We start from the raw sequence: 17,997 nt of genomic DNA, 5'->3' as shown, positions 1-17,997 counted from the left end.
TCAAGCAATATTGACAATGTTCCATGACTCATACCACACACCCTAGATTTAGCTCTCTCCACAAAACGGCCACAGAGTAGTCCTTTTATCTTTCTAGAAAAGATTGACGCCAAATTCAAACAGAAACAAGACAATTTTGGGCTTTAGCTGTAATTTAATCTTTAAATGATATCATAAGCAAAATAACATACCCCCCAACAAGATGAAACCAGAGGCTGTAGTGTATGTTATCACTTCAAAAGATTAGAATAGATAAATAAAAGTTGTTGCATTAGCCTGTAACACCAGCACTTCAGAGTGCAAGCTTCAGGCCAAGCAGGGCTAAAAAACAAAACAAAGCAAAATTACTCTTATTTATTTACTTATTTATTTATTTTTAAAGAACTTGGCAGTGGATTTAAAACCTGGGATAATACCCAGGCTTGAGATTGTCAAACAGGCATTTTTATGTAATACTGCCATGACTGCAAACTAGTACAGATTTCCCAGACGATAACTAAGGAGGCATTGTAGTATCAATGAAGTTTATTAAAATATAAACTGTACTTTTAAAAGTAAAAGTATCCTTTGACCTAGTAATTCTTCAAGAGATTTATCTTTGTATATACACAAATTAACTAAATGTTCTATTCCTTCCTGAGGTTATAGGACAATCAAGCTTTTAACCCCCCTAACATTAAATTAGTAAAAAAATAAACAAATGCCTAGCTAAATCCAAGAGTCAATCCATTGGATTGCTATGAGTGCACAACTGTGTAAAAGAAAGCACTGTGCACTCCTCAGGAAGGATCCTAGTTGGTTCTACTCCCACGATTTACTACTCCCAGTTGTACCACACCTCAGGAATCAATCTCTTCCTAACAGCTAGACCAAGGTAAAGATCCCAAGTGCAGGCTGCGGTCTTTCCCCTGCAACCTATATCTAATTTCATGATGATATATATGCATCTCCAGTCCTCTAGCTCTAAACACTTGTGACACGATGGCTCTGCATTCTTATCTAATTTCCATTTGGTATTAGCCATGTGTAGCTCGCATGGTTCCTTAATTTCCACATTTCCAAACTCTCTTCCAGATTTGCTCTTCTAAATAGGATAAAAGTCTTCATCTACCATCAGACCACATTGAAGTCTAATCAAAATTCCTGTCAACTTCAGCTTCAAAATCCACCCCACCCCCGTCAACTACCTCCACCACCTTTGACTATAGTCCAAACAACTTTTGTGTCTCTAGCTATGACTTACTCTGAATAAGCACTTGAACTTGAATGCTGTCTAACTGGCACCTGAGCTTTTACCATCGCCCTCAAAGTCCACAAGCCTAGCAGCCAGGAGAATCCTTTGAACAGGTATCAAATCATGCCATCCCTGCCCTCAATTCCTTCAAAAGGCCTATCTCAGAATAAAGACAACCTGCCTTAACCTACTTTCTCAATTACCTGCCACATCTCTCCAGCTTGCTCACCCAACTCTGCTTGGCACCATAATATTTTCCAAACATGTCACAGGACCACTGCACTTTCTGTTGTTCTCTGTAACCGAGAAACCTCCTAAGATATGCAAATGGAAGTACCACACATTTCAATTAGGTATTTCTCAAATGTCACCTTTTCAAGAATCATTTTGTAATCATTAAATAAAACAGTGTTTCCCTAATCCATGGTTCTCTATCTATCCCTTTTATATTGCCTTGATTTTCTTAGCACCACTTTATTACAATACAACATGACTGAAACTTTTGTTCATTGTTAGTAATCAAATTCCAAAGGTAAGCTTTAAGATGGCAGGCACCCTATGCTTTCTCTCCTATGACTTCACCTAGCCTACAGCAAGCAGTAAACTGTGCTGCATAAAATGCTCATAGGTGAAAGGACTGAAAATCCAAGAAATTTAAATAAATAAAGCAATGGCTTACTCTGTGGGTATGCTGTACAATGAATACGCACCTTAGGGATAACCAAAGGCTGAAAAGTGTACTATGGAATTCTGGGCTCTTTCCTCAGCAGAAAAACCAAGCAAGCAAATGATCGCAACACTAAAAAGTTACACACACACACACACACACACACACACACACAGAGAGAGAGAGAGAGAGAGAGAGAGAGAGAGAGAGAGAGAGAGACAGAGGAAAGACTGCAATGTAAACAAAGATTTGAGGGGCCTCAAGGCTAGAAATGGGCACATGAGCTAATTAGGGGTTTCTAAGACAACTGTGGGTGGAAGTAGGACAAGGGAAATGTGTGAAACAAGGTAAGCACACTAAGAACATGGAGGAAATAACTGCCAATGTCGAGAAGACACAGCACAAACTTACAGAACAAGATATGCTAGGCAGCAGTCTCCGTATTCTCCATGTGCCAGCTCATTTATTCCTCGTTATTACGTGTATGTGGAGGTGGGGGGGGGGGGATTAGTGTTCTGCTATCAGTGAAGAAACAGGGTTAAAGAGCCACAACAGTGGGATTTCAAATTCAGAAGTTATTTCTCAAACAATGTGGATTCTGTATCATACAAAGGTACATGTATTTAAACTAAAATCCTTGACTTCATGAAAAGCCAGCTGTCTTTACATTTTGAAGTAGAAATGAAGTAAGACTTACTACTGACTTGCACAATGTGGATCTCAAATGTAATAATGTACGGCACTGTTACAAATGGGGGAACCTTTAAGAGGTGGGGCCTACTTGAAAGTCTTAGGAGGAAATGACACGACCCTAGTCCTAGTCTCTTCTTTTTTTGCTTCTCTATCATATAAAACATAAGAAAATAAACTAGTGGACTCACCTGAAACTTTTAAAAATGTCAATTTGATTAAAATTATAAAAATCAAACATGGAATCATAAACTAAAAACATATTAGCACACACAAATGGTCATATAGAGCCTATTAAGGAAAAGTTTGATACTCAAGTAGATCACAGGATAAAGTGTATAAAAGATATTGAAAAGGCCAAATTATCATGAGCTATTCAGATGAGCACATTTGAAACTCTCATTTCCTAAATCCTCAATCCAGCAATTAATGTAATTTTAAATAAAATGTTGCAAATTATTATGAAATGTCTCAATAAATGGTAACATTCCTGAATGTCTTTTTATTTCTAAGGGGAATTGAATCCAGGATTCCCCACACATACTTGGCAAGCATTAGGCCACATTCTCAGCTCCTCAGAGCAAGGTTTGTCAAGTGAGATTATCAAGTCATAATGTACAGATATACACTAGCAAAGTGAACATTTAATGTAGTGTCCTTATAAATCTATGTATAAAAAAGCACACATTTAATCATGGTAATTTTATTTCTGGAAACATTTTAAAATATTCAGACAGCGCCGGGCGGTGGTGGCGCACGCCTTTAATCCCAGCACTCGGGAGGCAGAGCCAGGCGGATCTCTGTGAGTTCAAGGCCAGCCTGGTCTACAAAGCGAGTTCCAGGAGAAGGCGCAAAACTACACAGAGAAACCCTGTCTCGAAAAACCAATATATATATATATATATATATATATATATATATATATATATATATATATTCAGAAAGGTAGCCTAATATTTCCTTACAAAAATATTATATGCAATACTGCTAATAAGCAAGAAATTGAGAAAAAGGGATGGAGAGACGGCTCAGAGGTTAAGAGCACTGCTCTTCCAGAAGTCCTGAGTTCAATTCCAAGCAACCACATGGTGGTTCACAACCATCTATAATGAGATCTGGTGCTGTTTTCTGGCATGCAGGCATATATGCAGGCAGAACATTGTATACATAATAAACAAATCTTTTTAGAAAATAAATTGAGGGAAAAAATCTTAAATGCTTAATAAAGAATGATTAATAATATAGCCATATATATGATGGAATTTAAAGCATTTCACCAGGAGAAACCATGAATAACACCATTAATGAATCTTTAATGACATAGAACTGTTAGTGATATAATCACACTAGAATGATTATTCTAGCGTCTATAATATGCACTTAAAAAATAAACAGGTAATATTAACATCAGTATTCAAGTGTGGGTAGAAGTAATTTGACTAATTTTAGTTAAATTTCTAAGTTTTGTTTTCAACAAATGTAGTTAATAGAAACTAAAGATGTTAGCCATATCTCATACAAACAGCTGGTCTCACAGATCCAGGAAATGGAATAGTGAATACAGAGACAGAAGAGTAAAGGAGGAGACAGATTATTTAAGAGGTACACAGTTACAGTTAGATTAAGAGCAATGAACTAGTGCTTTGTAACACAGAAGAGTGACTATAGGTCATAACAATTTGAGTGTTTCTAAACAGCTAGAAGACTTCTACCACAAACCAACTGAAAAATATTTGAAGTGATATGAAGACGGGGAGGCATGGGGACAAGGGAAGAAATATGGGGAGAGATAGCTAAAACTAAGGGTCATTTGAGGGATTGTATGGAAACCTACTACAGCAGATACTTCATAAAAGGTATACATATTTGAAAGAAATCAAAATAGAATCACCAAATAACGGGGGACAGATAGCCCCAACTAGACATCTACCATCAAATGAAATATCCAGTCTCCAGAATGAATTACATCTAATTGAGTTCTTGGCCAAAGGAGCCCTATGAAAACCTCCAAACAACCAAGATATTGCCAAGGCTATTCATTGTTTGTGCCCTATTTATTGTAAGGCCCTAATGCTGGAGATAATACCTAATATAACTCATTCAACATGAAGAGGTTAGTTAAGCTGTTACTTACCTAGAGCCTTCACCCCTATTGTTCATAGTAATGGAAGGACTCTGCTCTTACCAGAGGAGAAAGGTAAACACCAACCCAGCTACATACCATTAGATCTACAATGGTGGCCTACAAGATACACTGGTACAATAGTGGCACAAAGGTTTTGGAAGTAACCCACCACTATCTGACTGAAATTAAGGCCCACTCCATGAGATCTAAGGCCATCCTCAGATGGCCAAGAACCTGAGACTAGATGGGCCATGGACCTAGGGGAAATCCCAATACTACTTACTGTTCTGCTAAAAGAATGCAACCATAAAATGACTCCTAATGGCATTCAGCTATACATCTAAATCAGTGTCTTGCTCAGCCAGCATCAAAGAAGCTCCCTCCTACAGTGGAAGGGAACAAATACTGCGACACAAAACTGGACAACGTGCAGAGAGCAAGCCCCTTTAGGACACTCAACTCTAAACAAGAGGTCTCCATCAAATCCTTCCCTTCTGGGCCCAGGTAACTCTGTAAAAGAGGAAGCAGAAATATTCTAACAGCCAGTGGAAATGGAAGACATCAAGGAAACAAGGCCTTCTAGACAAAACAGGACTGATACATATGAAGTCAGAGACTGTGGCAGCATGCACAGGGAGGGCCTGAACAGGTCTAAGCAAGTGCTGAGAGAAGTAGGCACAAAACCCCATCCCCAACTCAGAAGCTATCTCCAACTGACCACTTGTAATTAACCACTTGTAAAGGAAAAACTCTCCAATGTGGTCTCACCAGGTATACAAAATCCACACTTAAAAAAAGACTGCATGCCCAGCAGCAGATGGGAAACACAAAATGAACCTAATGAATTTTTGGAGTGTCTCCCACCCCTTTTTCTCACAATGCTTTGTCTGGGTATTTTTTACTTTATAGATCTTTTGTTTGTATATTATGATTTCTAATTTTGTGTTTTTATGGGATTTCTATTTGTGTAAATGTATGTGTCTTTGTGCCTGTGCGTGTTTCTTATGCTTTTTCACTGGCTCTTTTTTTTCTCTGTTTAATTTATCCGACTCTAGTTTGTTTTTACCTCATTTTTAAAAGATGCCTGTTTGTTTTCTAATAAGAGAAAGAAAGGATATGGATTTAGGTGAGTGGGGAAATAGGGAGGATCTGGAAGGAGTTAATGGAGGGGAAACTACACCAGAATATATTGTACGCAAATCTATTTTCAACACAAAAGAAGCCTGAAAAAAATTGAAGTGACAAGTGTTTATATCACCTTTATATCACAAATATGTGTGATTATTATTCATCAATAACAAGAACAAATGCAATTGTTAGGTGATTTTTTTCCCCCAAGCAGAAATAGTAGTCAATAGATCAGAAGATAAACTATAGGAACTCAGGCCTTATAATGCAAAACTTTCCTATCTGCTAACTGGGAGGAGGAAGAATAAATTATTATCAATTGCTAGATAATATTTCTCAACAAGCAACAGTTAATTGAAAATCAAAGAAATGAGAAGGGCATACTGGCATATGTAATCCTAGCAGCTGGGAGGTGGAGGTAGGTGGATAAGGACAACCTGAACTACAGGAGACTCTGCCTCCAAAAAGCCAAATAATGGCTAGTGGGTACCAAGAACAAGCGCCCCCCCCCCTTTTTTTTAATTTCTTTTTCTTTTTTCGAGACAGGGTTTCTCTGTGTAGTTTTGGTGCCTGTCCTGGAACTCGCTCTGTAGACCAGGCTGGCCTCAACAGAGATCCACCCACCTCTGTCTCCCGAGTGCTGGGATTAAAGGCATGCGCCACCACTGCCTTTCCTTTCTTTTTTTCACCATCTCCTCCCTTCCAGAACATGAAAAGCATCTGATTTTAAAGACAGGTTACTACAATGACTAGGTACCCCCATGTAAGAGACACCCAGAGTCAGTATAAAGAAAGGACCTGTGATGTGCAATTCTCAGTCGCATGACACTCCAAGTAGATGAAATTCAGCAAAATGTATGAGGTGCTTCATGACATAGCAATCCAACATTATACCTTCATCTTTCTGTGTGTGTGTGATGACTTTCCAAAACTACAAATGGATAGTTCATTTTATTTCATGCTAGTGTAACTATCGCTTTGCATAAAAGACTATTTTCCTCTTGGCTAAGCTTACACAAGGGTAAGTATCATAGAACTGGCCAATTATGGAGAAAATTTCAAATAGTTAATCTGTTTTCTTTAAAGTCTGATTACCTTGGTACAGGCATCAAAAATATACATTAAAGTTTCAGTTTAATTAAAATAAATTATTTAATGTAATGTCTACATTGAATTAAAGACATAAGTAGAAATATACCAGAAAATGAAATTATTATGCAGTATTAAATTAATTCATGGGGATTTAGCTCAGTGGTAGAGCGCTTACCTAGCAAGCACAAGGCCCTGGGTTCGATCCTCAGCTCCAAAAAAAAAAAAAAAAAAGTGTTTTATCCTATAGTTTGTAATTCTAAAGTTTCATTTCTTTAGTGTAAAACCAGGTAGTACAATTTAAAATCAGTTTCCTATTTATTAGTAACAGTTATAATCCAAAAAGCCTTTATTAGAAGAGAGAGCTACCAAAACTGGTTATTTTCTCATAAAATACGTACGTAATATGCACTTTCTTAAAAGTTTTTCATTTATTTGCTACCACCTTTTCATATTCTAGACACAAATCATTTTTATTAACTAATTAATTCTTTGTGTGGGGAATGAGAGAGTGTGGGCATGCACATCATGCCACAGCTCTCAAGAGAAAGTCAGAGGACAATGTTCAGAAACTGGTTCTCTCCTACCACTGTAGAACCTGGGAGCAAACTCAAGTAAGGCTCACAGAGCAACAAACAATTGTATCAATGATTTATTTTCTTTTGGTTTTTCAGGGTTTCTCTGTGTAATAGCTGTGGCTGTCCTGGAACTCACTTTGTAGACCAGGGTGGTCTCAAACTCAGAGGCGTGCCTCTGCCTCCCTTGGGATTAAAGGAGTGCACCAGCACCACCAAGGACAATTAATTCCACAAATGAAAGAGCTGGTGCTCCAAGGTCTTACCATTAGTGTTTTGTTACTGTTGTTACCCGAAAGTAAAGAAACAGAGAGACCAACATTTTCTCAAACTCATTAATAAGCTTCTAAACCAGTGCTCTTTTTCAAGATAGTATCTTTTAAAATAAAAGTAAATTACAGAAAGAATGGCTAGAAAAATCTAATGTGTAAACAGGAGTGTAAACTATTAAACAATTTTCTTTTTGCTACATTAGTAAACATGTGCTCAGGGTAATGAGAGCTCTGCATTGTTGAATACCTAGCATTCCAATATTTTTCTGTTTATGAAACTAGTAACAGAATATTCAAAAAGTCCCCTTTCACTGCTTTTCAAAACCACACAATTACTAAGGAAAAGAAGAAAATGATTTAACAGTGTGCAAAGACTTGCATTTATAAACAATCTGCCTATCAACACAATTCATACGAAATTCTTTCCTTGCAAGGAATTAAAGGTGCACTGTCAGGACACAGAAGAACAAATTACTGGGATATAAAGAACAGATCCCAAACTCATTTATGTAAGCAACAAAATGGCTCCATTAACAACACATTATCAATTTTCATAGCTTCTCTAAGAGCAGCCAATTGGATATTTTCATGTTATTAATTATGAGAGAGAGAGCTTAATAAATTAAGCTCTGTAAATCCAAGGACCAGCCTGTTCTACAAATCAAGTTCCAAGACAGCCAGGCTGTTACAAAGAAAAACCCGGTGGTGGTAGTGGTGGTGGTGGTGGTGGTGGGGAGGAGGAGGAGGAGAGAGGAGATCATTTGTACAATTGTTTGATGGCCCATGTGCCTTACTTGAGTTTGATCCCCTGGTTCTACAGTGGTGGGAGAGAACCACTTCATATCATTTTCTTTTCATTTCCTATCAAAAAGAAACAGTGTGTAGCAATATAAAAAAGTGAAGAGGAGCTGAGGGAGAAGATGGGAAGAGAAGAATAAAAAGAGGTGATATAAGAACAGAGACAATTGGACAATTTCTCAGGAGACGCCAGTCTCAGATTTATTCTTAATGTCTTCTCTAAAGATTCCCAGATGTACTTGTTAGCTTAGATTAGCAAAGTGTGAAAAACATTTGGAATGCTGCCTATGAAATCAGCAAAACTCTGCTTTAACAGAGTTTTACTAGGCAACATTAACTTTTCTACTGGGGGTGGGGGTGGAGGAATGGGGGGAGAGGAGCCAGGAAGAGAACCTAGCATATAGGCAATTCAAATAACAGAGTTCCCACTAAGTCTTCTTTCCCATTACAGTAACAGTTAGATCTCTAACTTACTATTACTTACTTTTTTTTGTGTGGTTTTAGTTTTAGTTTTAAAAAAAATAAATAAAAATAAAAAACAGGGTCTCTTACACAGCCTTGCCTGTCCTGGAGCTCACTACGTAAACTAGGTACATCTGGAACTCAAGAAATATGACTGTTCCCGTCTTTTGAGTGCTGTGACTATAAGCATGTGCCAACAAGTCCAGCTTACCCAACCTTTTAAGAAAAAGAAACAAACAAACCCAACAAAAAACAAAATACTTTTAGCGCCCTACTGACTGCTAAGTCTAAATTCTTCTTCTGTAACAGAGCAATTTAAGTCTGTGACTTTTAAGAAGTAGCTTAATTAGGTTTGCTTCTCTACCACACTTCCTTAACAAAAATAAGCAGGGATTCCTGGTTAAGAATTTGAGCAATCCTGTCTTTTACATTATATATTTCATGAGCCATCCATTGTTTTTATATTTTGTGGTTAAATAAAATCACAAACACGTAACAACCCATTCTTTATTAACCCAACAATTTCAAATCAATCTGAAAAGGGCAATGTTTTAAAAAAAAAAAAAAGAGCCAGGAGGTGGTGACGCCCGCTTTTAATCCCTGCACTCCAGAGGCAGAGCCAGGCGGATCTTTGTGAGTTCGAGGCCAGGCTGGTCTACAGAGCGATATCCAGGACAGGCATCAAAACTACACAGAAAAACCCCGTCTCGAAAAACCAAAATAAAAATAAAAATAAATAAACAAATAAGAATCCAAATGATGAAAATTACTTACTGCAGGTACCAGTAACTTCTTCACTTCTTCAACTGCTCTCTTCAGCTTGATCTCTGCTCTGTTCTGAGCATCTTCCACAGTGATTAGTACATGTAAATCTTCATTTAGATGCTCCCAATTGGGCTTGCCTCTGTTTTGCTCCTCCTAAAAAATATTTTACAAAACACAATGTCACTGATACTTTTTTCCAAAGACAGAATATGCATTCTGTAACATGAACCTATTGCTAGCTGCTTAAAGCCATGTTTTGTAGTACAATCTATTATTCTACTACAATGCATTACAAAGCTTTTCAATTATTTTCCAACCCTAAACCAAAGTCTAGCAATGGGACTAGTCAGTCAAATAAGAACTCATTAAATATTCATGCTATACCTACTATGTATCCAGTGAGGCTGGTGTCCAAGACAATCAGGAGTGGCAGTGTTGCTACTCTAGGAAACACGCAATGCCATTTCTAGACTATAATGAATAACTTGGACAAGCATGTCACTTCTCTATTTTACTTATAAGGAAACAAAGTTATCAAGGTTGAACAAGTCACTTATCAATATCACAGTAAACAAGCTGCCAATTTAGGAGATGAATCAAATTTATTCTCCAATTTAGTGATGTTTCCACCCATTACTACAGCTTTAAATAATACTGGTTCTAGTTAATACTAGAAGAAGTATTTTGAAAAATAGGTCCCAAAATGTTAAAGTACTATTTGCTGTATGTCAAGTAGTAATTATGGCAACAATAAACCACGGCAAATGACTGTAGGAATTGTTTTAACTATATATCCATTGGCCTTAACTTTTAAAAGTGAATATACAGTTGAGATCTACTAGTCAAGGGAGCAACGTTCTTCTTCCGGGAAGTGGCTACTGCTATTGCCCATGCTCCAGTGGGCACCATGCACAAAGAGGTAGCACAAAACGGACTTAGTGGGTTTTAAAAAATAAAAATAAAAAAGATGGACATGAAGTTTGGAGACTAATGTGTGTATAGGTATCCTGGGGAAGTAAAGGGAGTTAGATCTAGTATTTTATTGCACACACAAACTAAGTTTTCAAATACTAAAATAAAAATGAAGTATAAAGTCTACTCTTGCATTGTATCAAGTTATGTTTCACAGACAAATATCTAGGTTTCACTTCTATAACTTCTGATTACCAAGCAAGGAACATACATACATGCTGAAAGCTTTATCAAACTATTTGTAAGATAAGGGCAGGCAACCACATAGACAAACTTATGAAGGTACCAAGTCTTAAACTTGAGAAACAATTTAAGAATGTGAGTATAAATATGACTGGTACACAGACTTAAAGCAAATTATCAGAGGTGAACCATAAAAATACTCACTGTCGGACTTTGCTTTTGAAGGACATTAGTCTGTTACTGTGTCAATTACAGTCAAAAGAAGTAAACTGGTATGATAAAATAGGCTCTTCTATTATTTTTCACATTATTGAGGACAAACAATGACGACAGAAATAAGATCTACCAAGTACAGGATTCTGTTTCATCAGTTAGTAACTTTGGTAGGAAAATGTACCTACACAGTCAAAGCTAAATGGATCTCCAGGAAAAATAGCAATAATCAAACACTAAGCAAACTAGTAACCCAGAGCCTATCTGTTTCAGTCTTAGGTCACACCACATTCCTTTTAACACATCTTGGCAGAGCTAGGTTTTTGGTGGTTACTATATTAAACAGCAGTTCCATGGAAAACATCAATGTGGAATAAATGGTGGTAATGTATCATCAGAGAATCTAAAGAGCACTCAAGACTAAAACAATTACAAATACAATAATAAATATTAATGTGGCTACTTAAAATATTTTCAATTTAAGAGATTACATAATACCAATTCTTATCAATATTTAATAAATGAAGGCATGGGCTGTTTCTTTTTCTCTACGGTATACCATAAAGAGATATGAGGGTAAAAAGTCAATGAATCAAGAAACTGGGAACCCTGGGGTCATTTACATAGCAAAGAATACAAAACATATATAAATACTTCTGTGATAAGAATCAATTTAAAATCCAAATTTTAATGTTAAAGAATGGTTGTATTTCTCACAAAAATATGTATTGTTATCCCTCTGGTAGACTTGGGGAAGTTAGCTGTATTACCTGGTGAGCTAAAAGTGTGCCCATGTCTGAATCCATATATGTATAAGGGACTTTCATTTCTAGCCAAGACAAAGAAGCCAGAGCACAACTCACCTCTCACTCTATGTGGAACAACCGAAGTGTATAGACAACAACTACCAACTACTAGAAATCAGGCACTGAAGGAGAGAAAAGACAGTGGTGAGGGAGCATGGGCCAGCCTGTAACTGCCCAACTTCATAGCTGTAGTCTTGGCCCACACAGAGAAGATACTAAAAAAGGTAACAACCTAAGAGTCCAGAAAAGTAAAGTATGCAAGGTTGAAAACTACTGGAGCTATTAGGAGCCCAAGTACTACACTCAACAGTTCCTAATGCATGTTAGGAAGAGGGTTCTAAAGGCCAGGAAGCAGCCACCAAAGGATTTCACATTACAAAAAATTTAGCTCTCTCTCAAATGGAGCTAGACTGAAACATCTCATGATTCATCAACAGTATCTCAAAGGTACACAATTCAACCTAGTATGAGCTACAGTTCAAGTATTGCCTAATAAATTACAAAATCAAGACTGAAGGGAACTAAACTTTTTCCAACTAAGTCAACCACTTCCCAGAACAAAACTAAACAGCATTTTTAAGAATGAAAATTATATCTTCTCAAATAATGTTCAATTCTGGGGAGATGGCTCAGTGAATAAAGTGCCTGCTTTGTAAACACAAGAACTAAGTTCAGATCCTTAGCACTCCATAAAACACAAGCAGGGGTGGTGGCGGCATGTGCTGCAGACAAGAGATGTAGAGGGCTTACTGGCCAACCAATCTATCTGTAACAATGGACTCCAAGTTCAGCGAGAGACCTATTTCAAGAAATAAATAGGTATGGGAGAGATCAGTAGTTAAGAACACGAGCTGCTCTTCCAGAGAACCTGGTTTAATTCCGAGCACATGGCAGCTCACAACTATTTTATCTGTAACTTCACACTCATGACATTTGACTCACTTTCCTGGCCCCTTGTGGACACTGCACATACATAGTGTATAGACATTTGTGCTGACAAAACATGGAAAAATAAGTAAATGAATGAGTAAGGTAGAGACCTCCGGAGGAAAGTGCCAAACCTCATGCTTTTGCCTTTGTGCACACGCACACATGCAAGTGAACACACACACACACACACACACACACACACACACACACAGAGTGGTGGAGGTCATTAAACATTGCAAATTAGGCACGTATGAGATGAAAAAAGTAAAATCTAATGACATGGGTGTTATACTCAACGAAGACTTGAAAAGCTACCATGTATATGTATGTATACATTACACTAATGGAAGGAAAAGCAGACTGTAATTCAAAACATTTCAGAAAAGTTTAAAAATAAAACTGAAATCATGACTTGCCACAGAAATCTTTATTCACAGAAAATACGAAAGCCAAAGGACTTTAAAAAAATATTATCTGCCTTGTAGGAACACAGAACAAGGCTGCAATATAATCTGACATTATGCTTTATTGAAGGAATAAATTTCTGAGTTGTAAAATACTTCAGCAAATGTGTCTTCTTAATAAATTTGTGAGCGTAAAAACTTTGTTAAGGACAAAAGCTCCACCTATCCTTAATGTTTACTTCAAAATAAAAATGTTTGCTTACAATTAAAAAAAAAAAAAAAAACCCAGGGGCTGGAGAGATGGCTCAGGGGTTAAGAGCACTGACTGATCTTCCAGAGATCCTGAGTTCAATTCCCAGCGCCCACATGGTGGCTCACAACCATCTGTAATGAGATCTGGTACCCTCTCCTGTCTACATAATAAATAAATAAATCTTTAAAAAAACAAACAAACAAACAAACAAAAAAAAAAAAACAAAGCTTTCACTGATGATGAGGTTGATAAAAATCATGGCTCAAACCAGTTGTGGAAAGCAAATGCTTGGAACTCTAGCACTCAAAAGGCTGAGGTACAAGGATCACTAAGTTTAGACCAGCCTGGATCACATAGGACTCTAACCAGAAACTATAAAATACAAAATCACATTGAAGGTGTAGTGGCAATGTCATTTCAAAACCACAAGACCAAAATTATTTCTAAATATAACAAAAGATACAGTATAACTACCATTATATACAAATATGTTTAAAGTTTTCATTTAATGTAGAAAGAAATGACTAGAAGATTAAAGGAAAAGCATTATGTATACAATCAATCAGAATTCAGAGGCAAATTAAAACCATTTTACACTACTCTCAACTTGATAAAAAGACAAGACACAATTTCTAAATAATGTTTTACAATGTTTATATTATGCAAAAGTAAGTTTTCTTTCTTTCTTGTTTTCTCTTTTGGTTTTTTGAGACAAGGTTTCTCTCTGTGTAGCCCTGACTGTCCTGGAACTTCTCTCTAGACCAAGCTGTAGACTCAGAGATCCACTTGCCCCCAGAGCTCTGAGATTAAAGGTGTGCGCCAGTACATCCTGCTAGAAATATATTTCAAATAATATTATCCTCTTAGTTGAGGATAAAGTTGAAATGATGATGATGATAATCCTGGCAGCTAATTTTTTACTGAGTACTTACTGTCTGTGATATAAGCATATTACCTTGTGTAATCTTCCAACTAAAATTGCTTCAGTGTAGTACTATCAGTCTTAGCAGCATGCCAATCTGGAGGCTGAGAGAGTCATAGCTTGCCCAACCCATAACAAGCTACTGGGCAAAAGAGAGGGCACACTCAGGACCCTCAATCTCAACAGCAAGTCCCTAGCATAAAATGTTACCTATATGGGAGTCCTACAATTAAGCAGATAAGGCTAGAAAAAAGAACAAATTTCTTGAGTCTTTAGAATTCTGCTTTGATACTCTAAACACATTTGAGTGGAATTCTAAGCACATTTTGGCCAGAATACAGACAGAATAGATTATTGGTCTTGTTTTTTAAGACTGGTTTTCTCTTCTAAGGTCAAGCCAACCTCTTTTCTCACAAGTCATTTCCTAGGTTAAGTGGAGAGTATCAAGAAGTGGAAGAAAAACACATGGCAAAGCAGACATATACATAACATGTCTTTTCTTCAAAGGAGAGGACCATGCATAAAATGTCAATGATACGAACCTTCAGAGAAACACGCAGCCATTTAATGCAGAGAACGCTTCCCAATTCCAATTGTGGGTTTTTTTTCTTCCGTTTTTGTTTTTATGTAACCTTAATACCACTGTCTGTGAACAACTATTTCTTTTTTTTTTTTTTGGTTTTTCGAGACAGGATTTCTCTGTGTAGCTTTTGCGCCTTTCCTGGGACTCACTTGGTAGCCCAGGCTGGCCTCGAACTCACAGAGATCCGCCTGGCTCTGCCTCCCGAGTGCTGGGATTAAAGGCGTGTGCCACCACCGCCCGGCCAACTATTTCTTTTTTAAAAAATTATCTATCTGATTTGTTATTTTTGAAGCTGCTACATTTAGTGACCTAAAAATAGATTTAAGAAACTATTCTAAACATCTGAGAAACTATTACTGTGTTTGATTAGTCTGTTATCCAGTCTGCCCGTTTTATAGTTTAAAACCCTGCTCTAATTACAGAACTTGTTTAAACAAAGGACTTCTGTAACATGAAGCATCAGAGCAAACTGACTGCCTACCCTGGGCAAAGACTCTTTGAAGTTTGAACCTGCAGTCAGGCAAATCAAAACAAGACACCTGCCCCTCCTGTGCTCTTAAGTGAAAGCTCACAGGCTTAAACCTCTTGTGAAATAGTTTTATAAATGTATATACTGAAACAAACCTATTACTTATAATAAGCTTTATCATTAGGTCAAATATCAAAACTCAGATATAACAATTTTCAGTTACACATACAATCTTAAGTAAATTTCAGAAATATTTGTTGAATTAGTTAAAAAAAAAATGAGGCCAAGAATTTGAAGGAGAGAAGGGAAGGGAAATATGAGAGCGTTTAGAGGTAGGTAAGGGAAGGAAGAAATGTTATAATCTCAAAAAAGAGTATTTGATGAGAAACTGTGTATAAAGTACATTTCACATTGTACAGTTCTTTCCGTCATAAAGCAAACCTCAAAACCTATTTCTTAAACTTATGTCAAACAAAAATTGTGCCTTGTAAATAAAAAAATTTACTCATATATAAACACCAGAATAATTTTTTTTTATATTTAAGAAAAATACAGACAGCAAGAATTAAACAAATGCTTATTAAATGGAGTCAAACCAGAACAATTGTTCATTCAAAGAATTTTTATTATTTAATGTCAATTGTTTTCTTAAGTTAAAAACAGAAGATGCCGGCCGGGCGGTGGTGGAGCACGCCTTTAATCCCAGCACTTGGGAGGCAGAGCCAGGTGGATCTCTGTGAGTTCGAGGCCAGCCTGGACTACCAAGTGAGTTCCAGGAAAAGGCGCAAAGCTACACAGATAAACCCTGTCTCGAAAAATCAAAAAAACAGAAGATGCCAAGAGTGGGCGATGCATGTCCACAATCCCAGCACTGGGGCAGATGAGGCAGGAGAATCCAGTTTGAGGCTAGCTTGGTGGTAATAAATCCATTTTAGTCTGAGCTACACAGTAACACCTTGACACAAAACAAAACCAACCATGGATATAAGAACTGACCCCAGCACTGAATCTATACAAGAATATGCCTAAAAGAGCATCTGGTATACAATGCATAATATATTACTCTACTCTGTTTTCCACAGATTTGAAACTTTTATATCTTCAAGGATTCTCTGGATATTAATTTCCATATATGTTATTAACAGCTCTACATTCAACCTATGAAATGTCAAATGTACTAGTTTCTAACATTTACTCTATCAAATACTAAACCCACTTTTATCATTATGCATTTTAATTCACTATATGCTAACATACCATATTTATGCTAGAAATTACTTTCTAAAATATACAGGAAAGAATTTTTGCATGTAACACAGAAGAAACATTTGATAATAAATACTTTACTAGAGACTGAAAATAGTAACACAAAACATACTGGTTAAATACTAATTTCTGCCCTGGACTCTGTGTTCTACTATGCAAATGTTAATTTACAGCTGCCCTTGTGGTATTTTGAACCCATGAGTACCAAACAATTGCAGAATAATGAACTGACTTTAGGACTGCATATCTAGGTATGTCTCTGCACACACACCTGAGAGAGCTGTGTTACTATAACTGAACTTTGGGAGCCTTGGCAAGATAACGGGTACATAATTTATAACTGTTTCGATTCCATGGTGTTCAGTACAGTGCCGAGCACTCATCACATAGCGCTGGAGTACTTAACACATATACTTCAAACCCAGGCACTTTCCCTCTGTAGAATACACTCACAATTTTGGAATGTTAAAATTCTTTTGATTTCATATTGTTGCCTTAAGATTCAAATTTTTAGAATCAATTATTTTTTAAAAAGTATATCAGATCATGGTTAAATAGTATCAGTAAGCTTAAATTATTTGTAACATTTAAGATTATCTTAAAAGTTACCTGCTTTTGTCTGAACATCCAGAGTTAGGTAACCAACTAGGACCACATGGGTGGTCTATAGGAGCAATGTTTTCAACTCTATAGGTATTTCTATTGCACAGCTAGATAGAAGGCAGAACGCACAGACATAGCAAGGGCACATCTTTGTATTTCTTACCTAATGATTTCAAAGAAGCTGTCTGATGTGTGTGTGCGTGTGTGTGCGCGTGCGTGCATAGAGAGAAAGAGAGATATCAATAGTATTGGATCGTTCAAATGGCTACTGTATTATGAGTAGTCCTTTCTCTAATATTTAAAAAATCTTCACTAGTATTTCAGATATCCATATGTAGGTGGAGCTTCTCTGTGTCTCAGCAGCCGCTCCCAAATAACCATTCAGAGACTTAGTATTAATTATAAATGATGGGCCAATAGCTTAGGCTTGTTTCCAGCCAGCTCTTATAACTTAACCCATTTCTACTAATCTATGTGCTGCTCCAACGCTCATTTACCTCATCTATCTATCCCATGTTGCTTCTTCTGTGTCTGGCTTGAGACTCCTCAGATTCCGCAAGTCTTCTTACCGATATTCTCTCTGTCCCC

At 36.9% G+C, this 17,997-nt stretch overlaps 1 protein-coding gene across 5 annotated transcripts in view; it reads right to left on the bottom strand.

Annotated features, from left to right (window-relative positions):
* Positions 1–17,997, bottom strand: part of Qki (QKI, KH domain containing RNA binding) — a 122,096-nt gene that overhangs the window by 30,213 nt on the left and 73,886 nt on the right. For all 5 annotated transcript variants that reach the window (XR_009381047.1, XM_059272853.1, XM_059272852.1 and 2 more), the window contains exon 4: positions 9,815–9,958. Coding sequence is in view for 4 of the 5 variants with exons in the window: in XM_059272853.1 (XP_059128836.1) it covers positions 9,815–9,958 (144 nt within the window). In the remaining variant the exon portion in view is untranslated. The remainder of the gene's footprint in view (positions 1–9,814; positions 9,959–17,997) is intronic.

This window comes from Peromyscus eremicus, chromosome 8b, assembly GCF_949786415.1.
Source record: "Peromyscus eremicus chromosome 8b, PerEre_H2_v1, whole genome shotgun sequence".
Classification (NCBI taxonomy): Eukaryota; Metazoa; Chordata; class Mammalia; order Rodentia; family Cricetidae; genus Peromyscus; species Peromyscus eremicus.
Note: the sequence above shows the minus strand (reverse complement) of the source record. Positions and strands in the feature narration are given on the sequence as shown.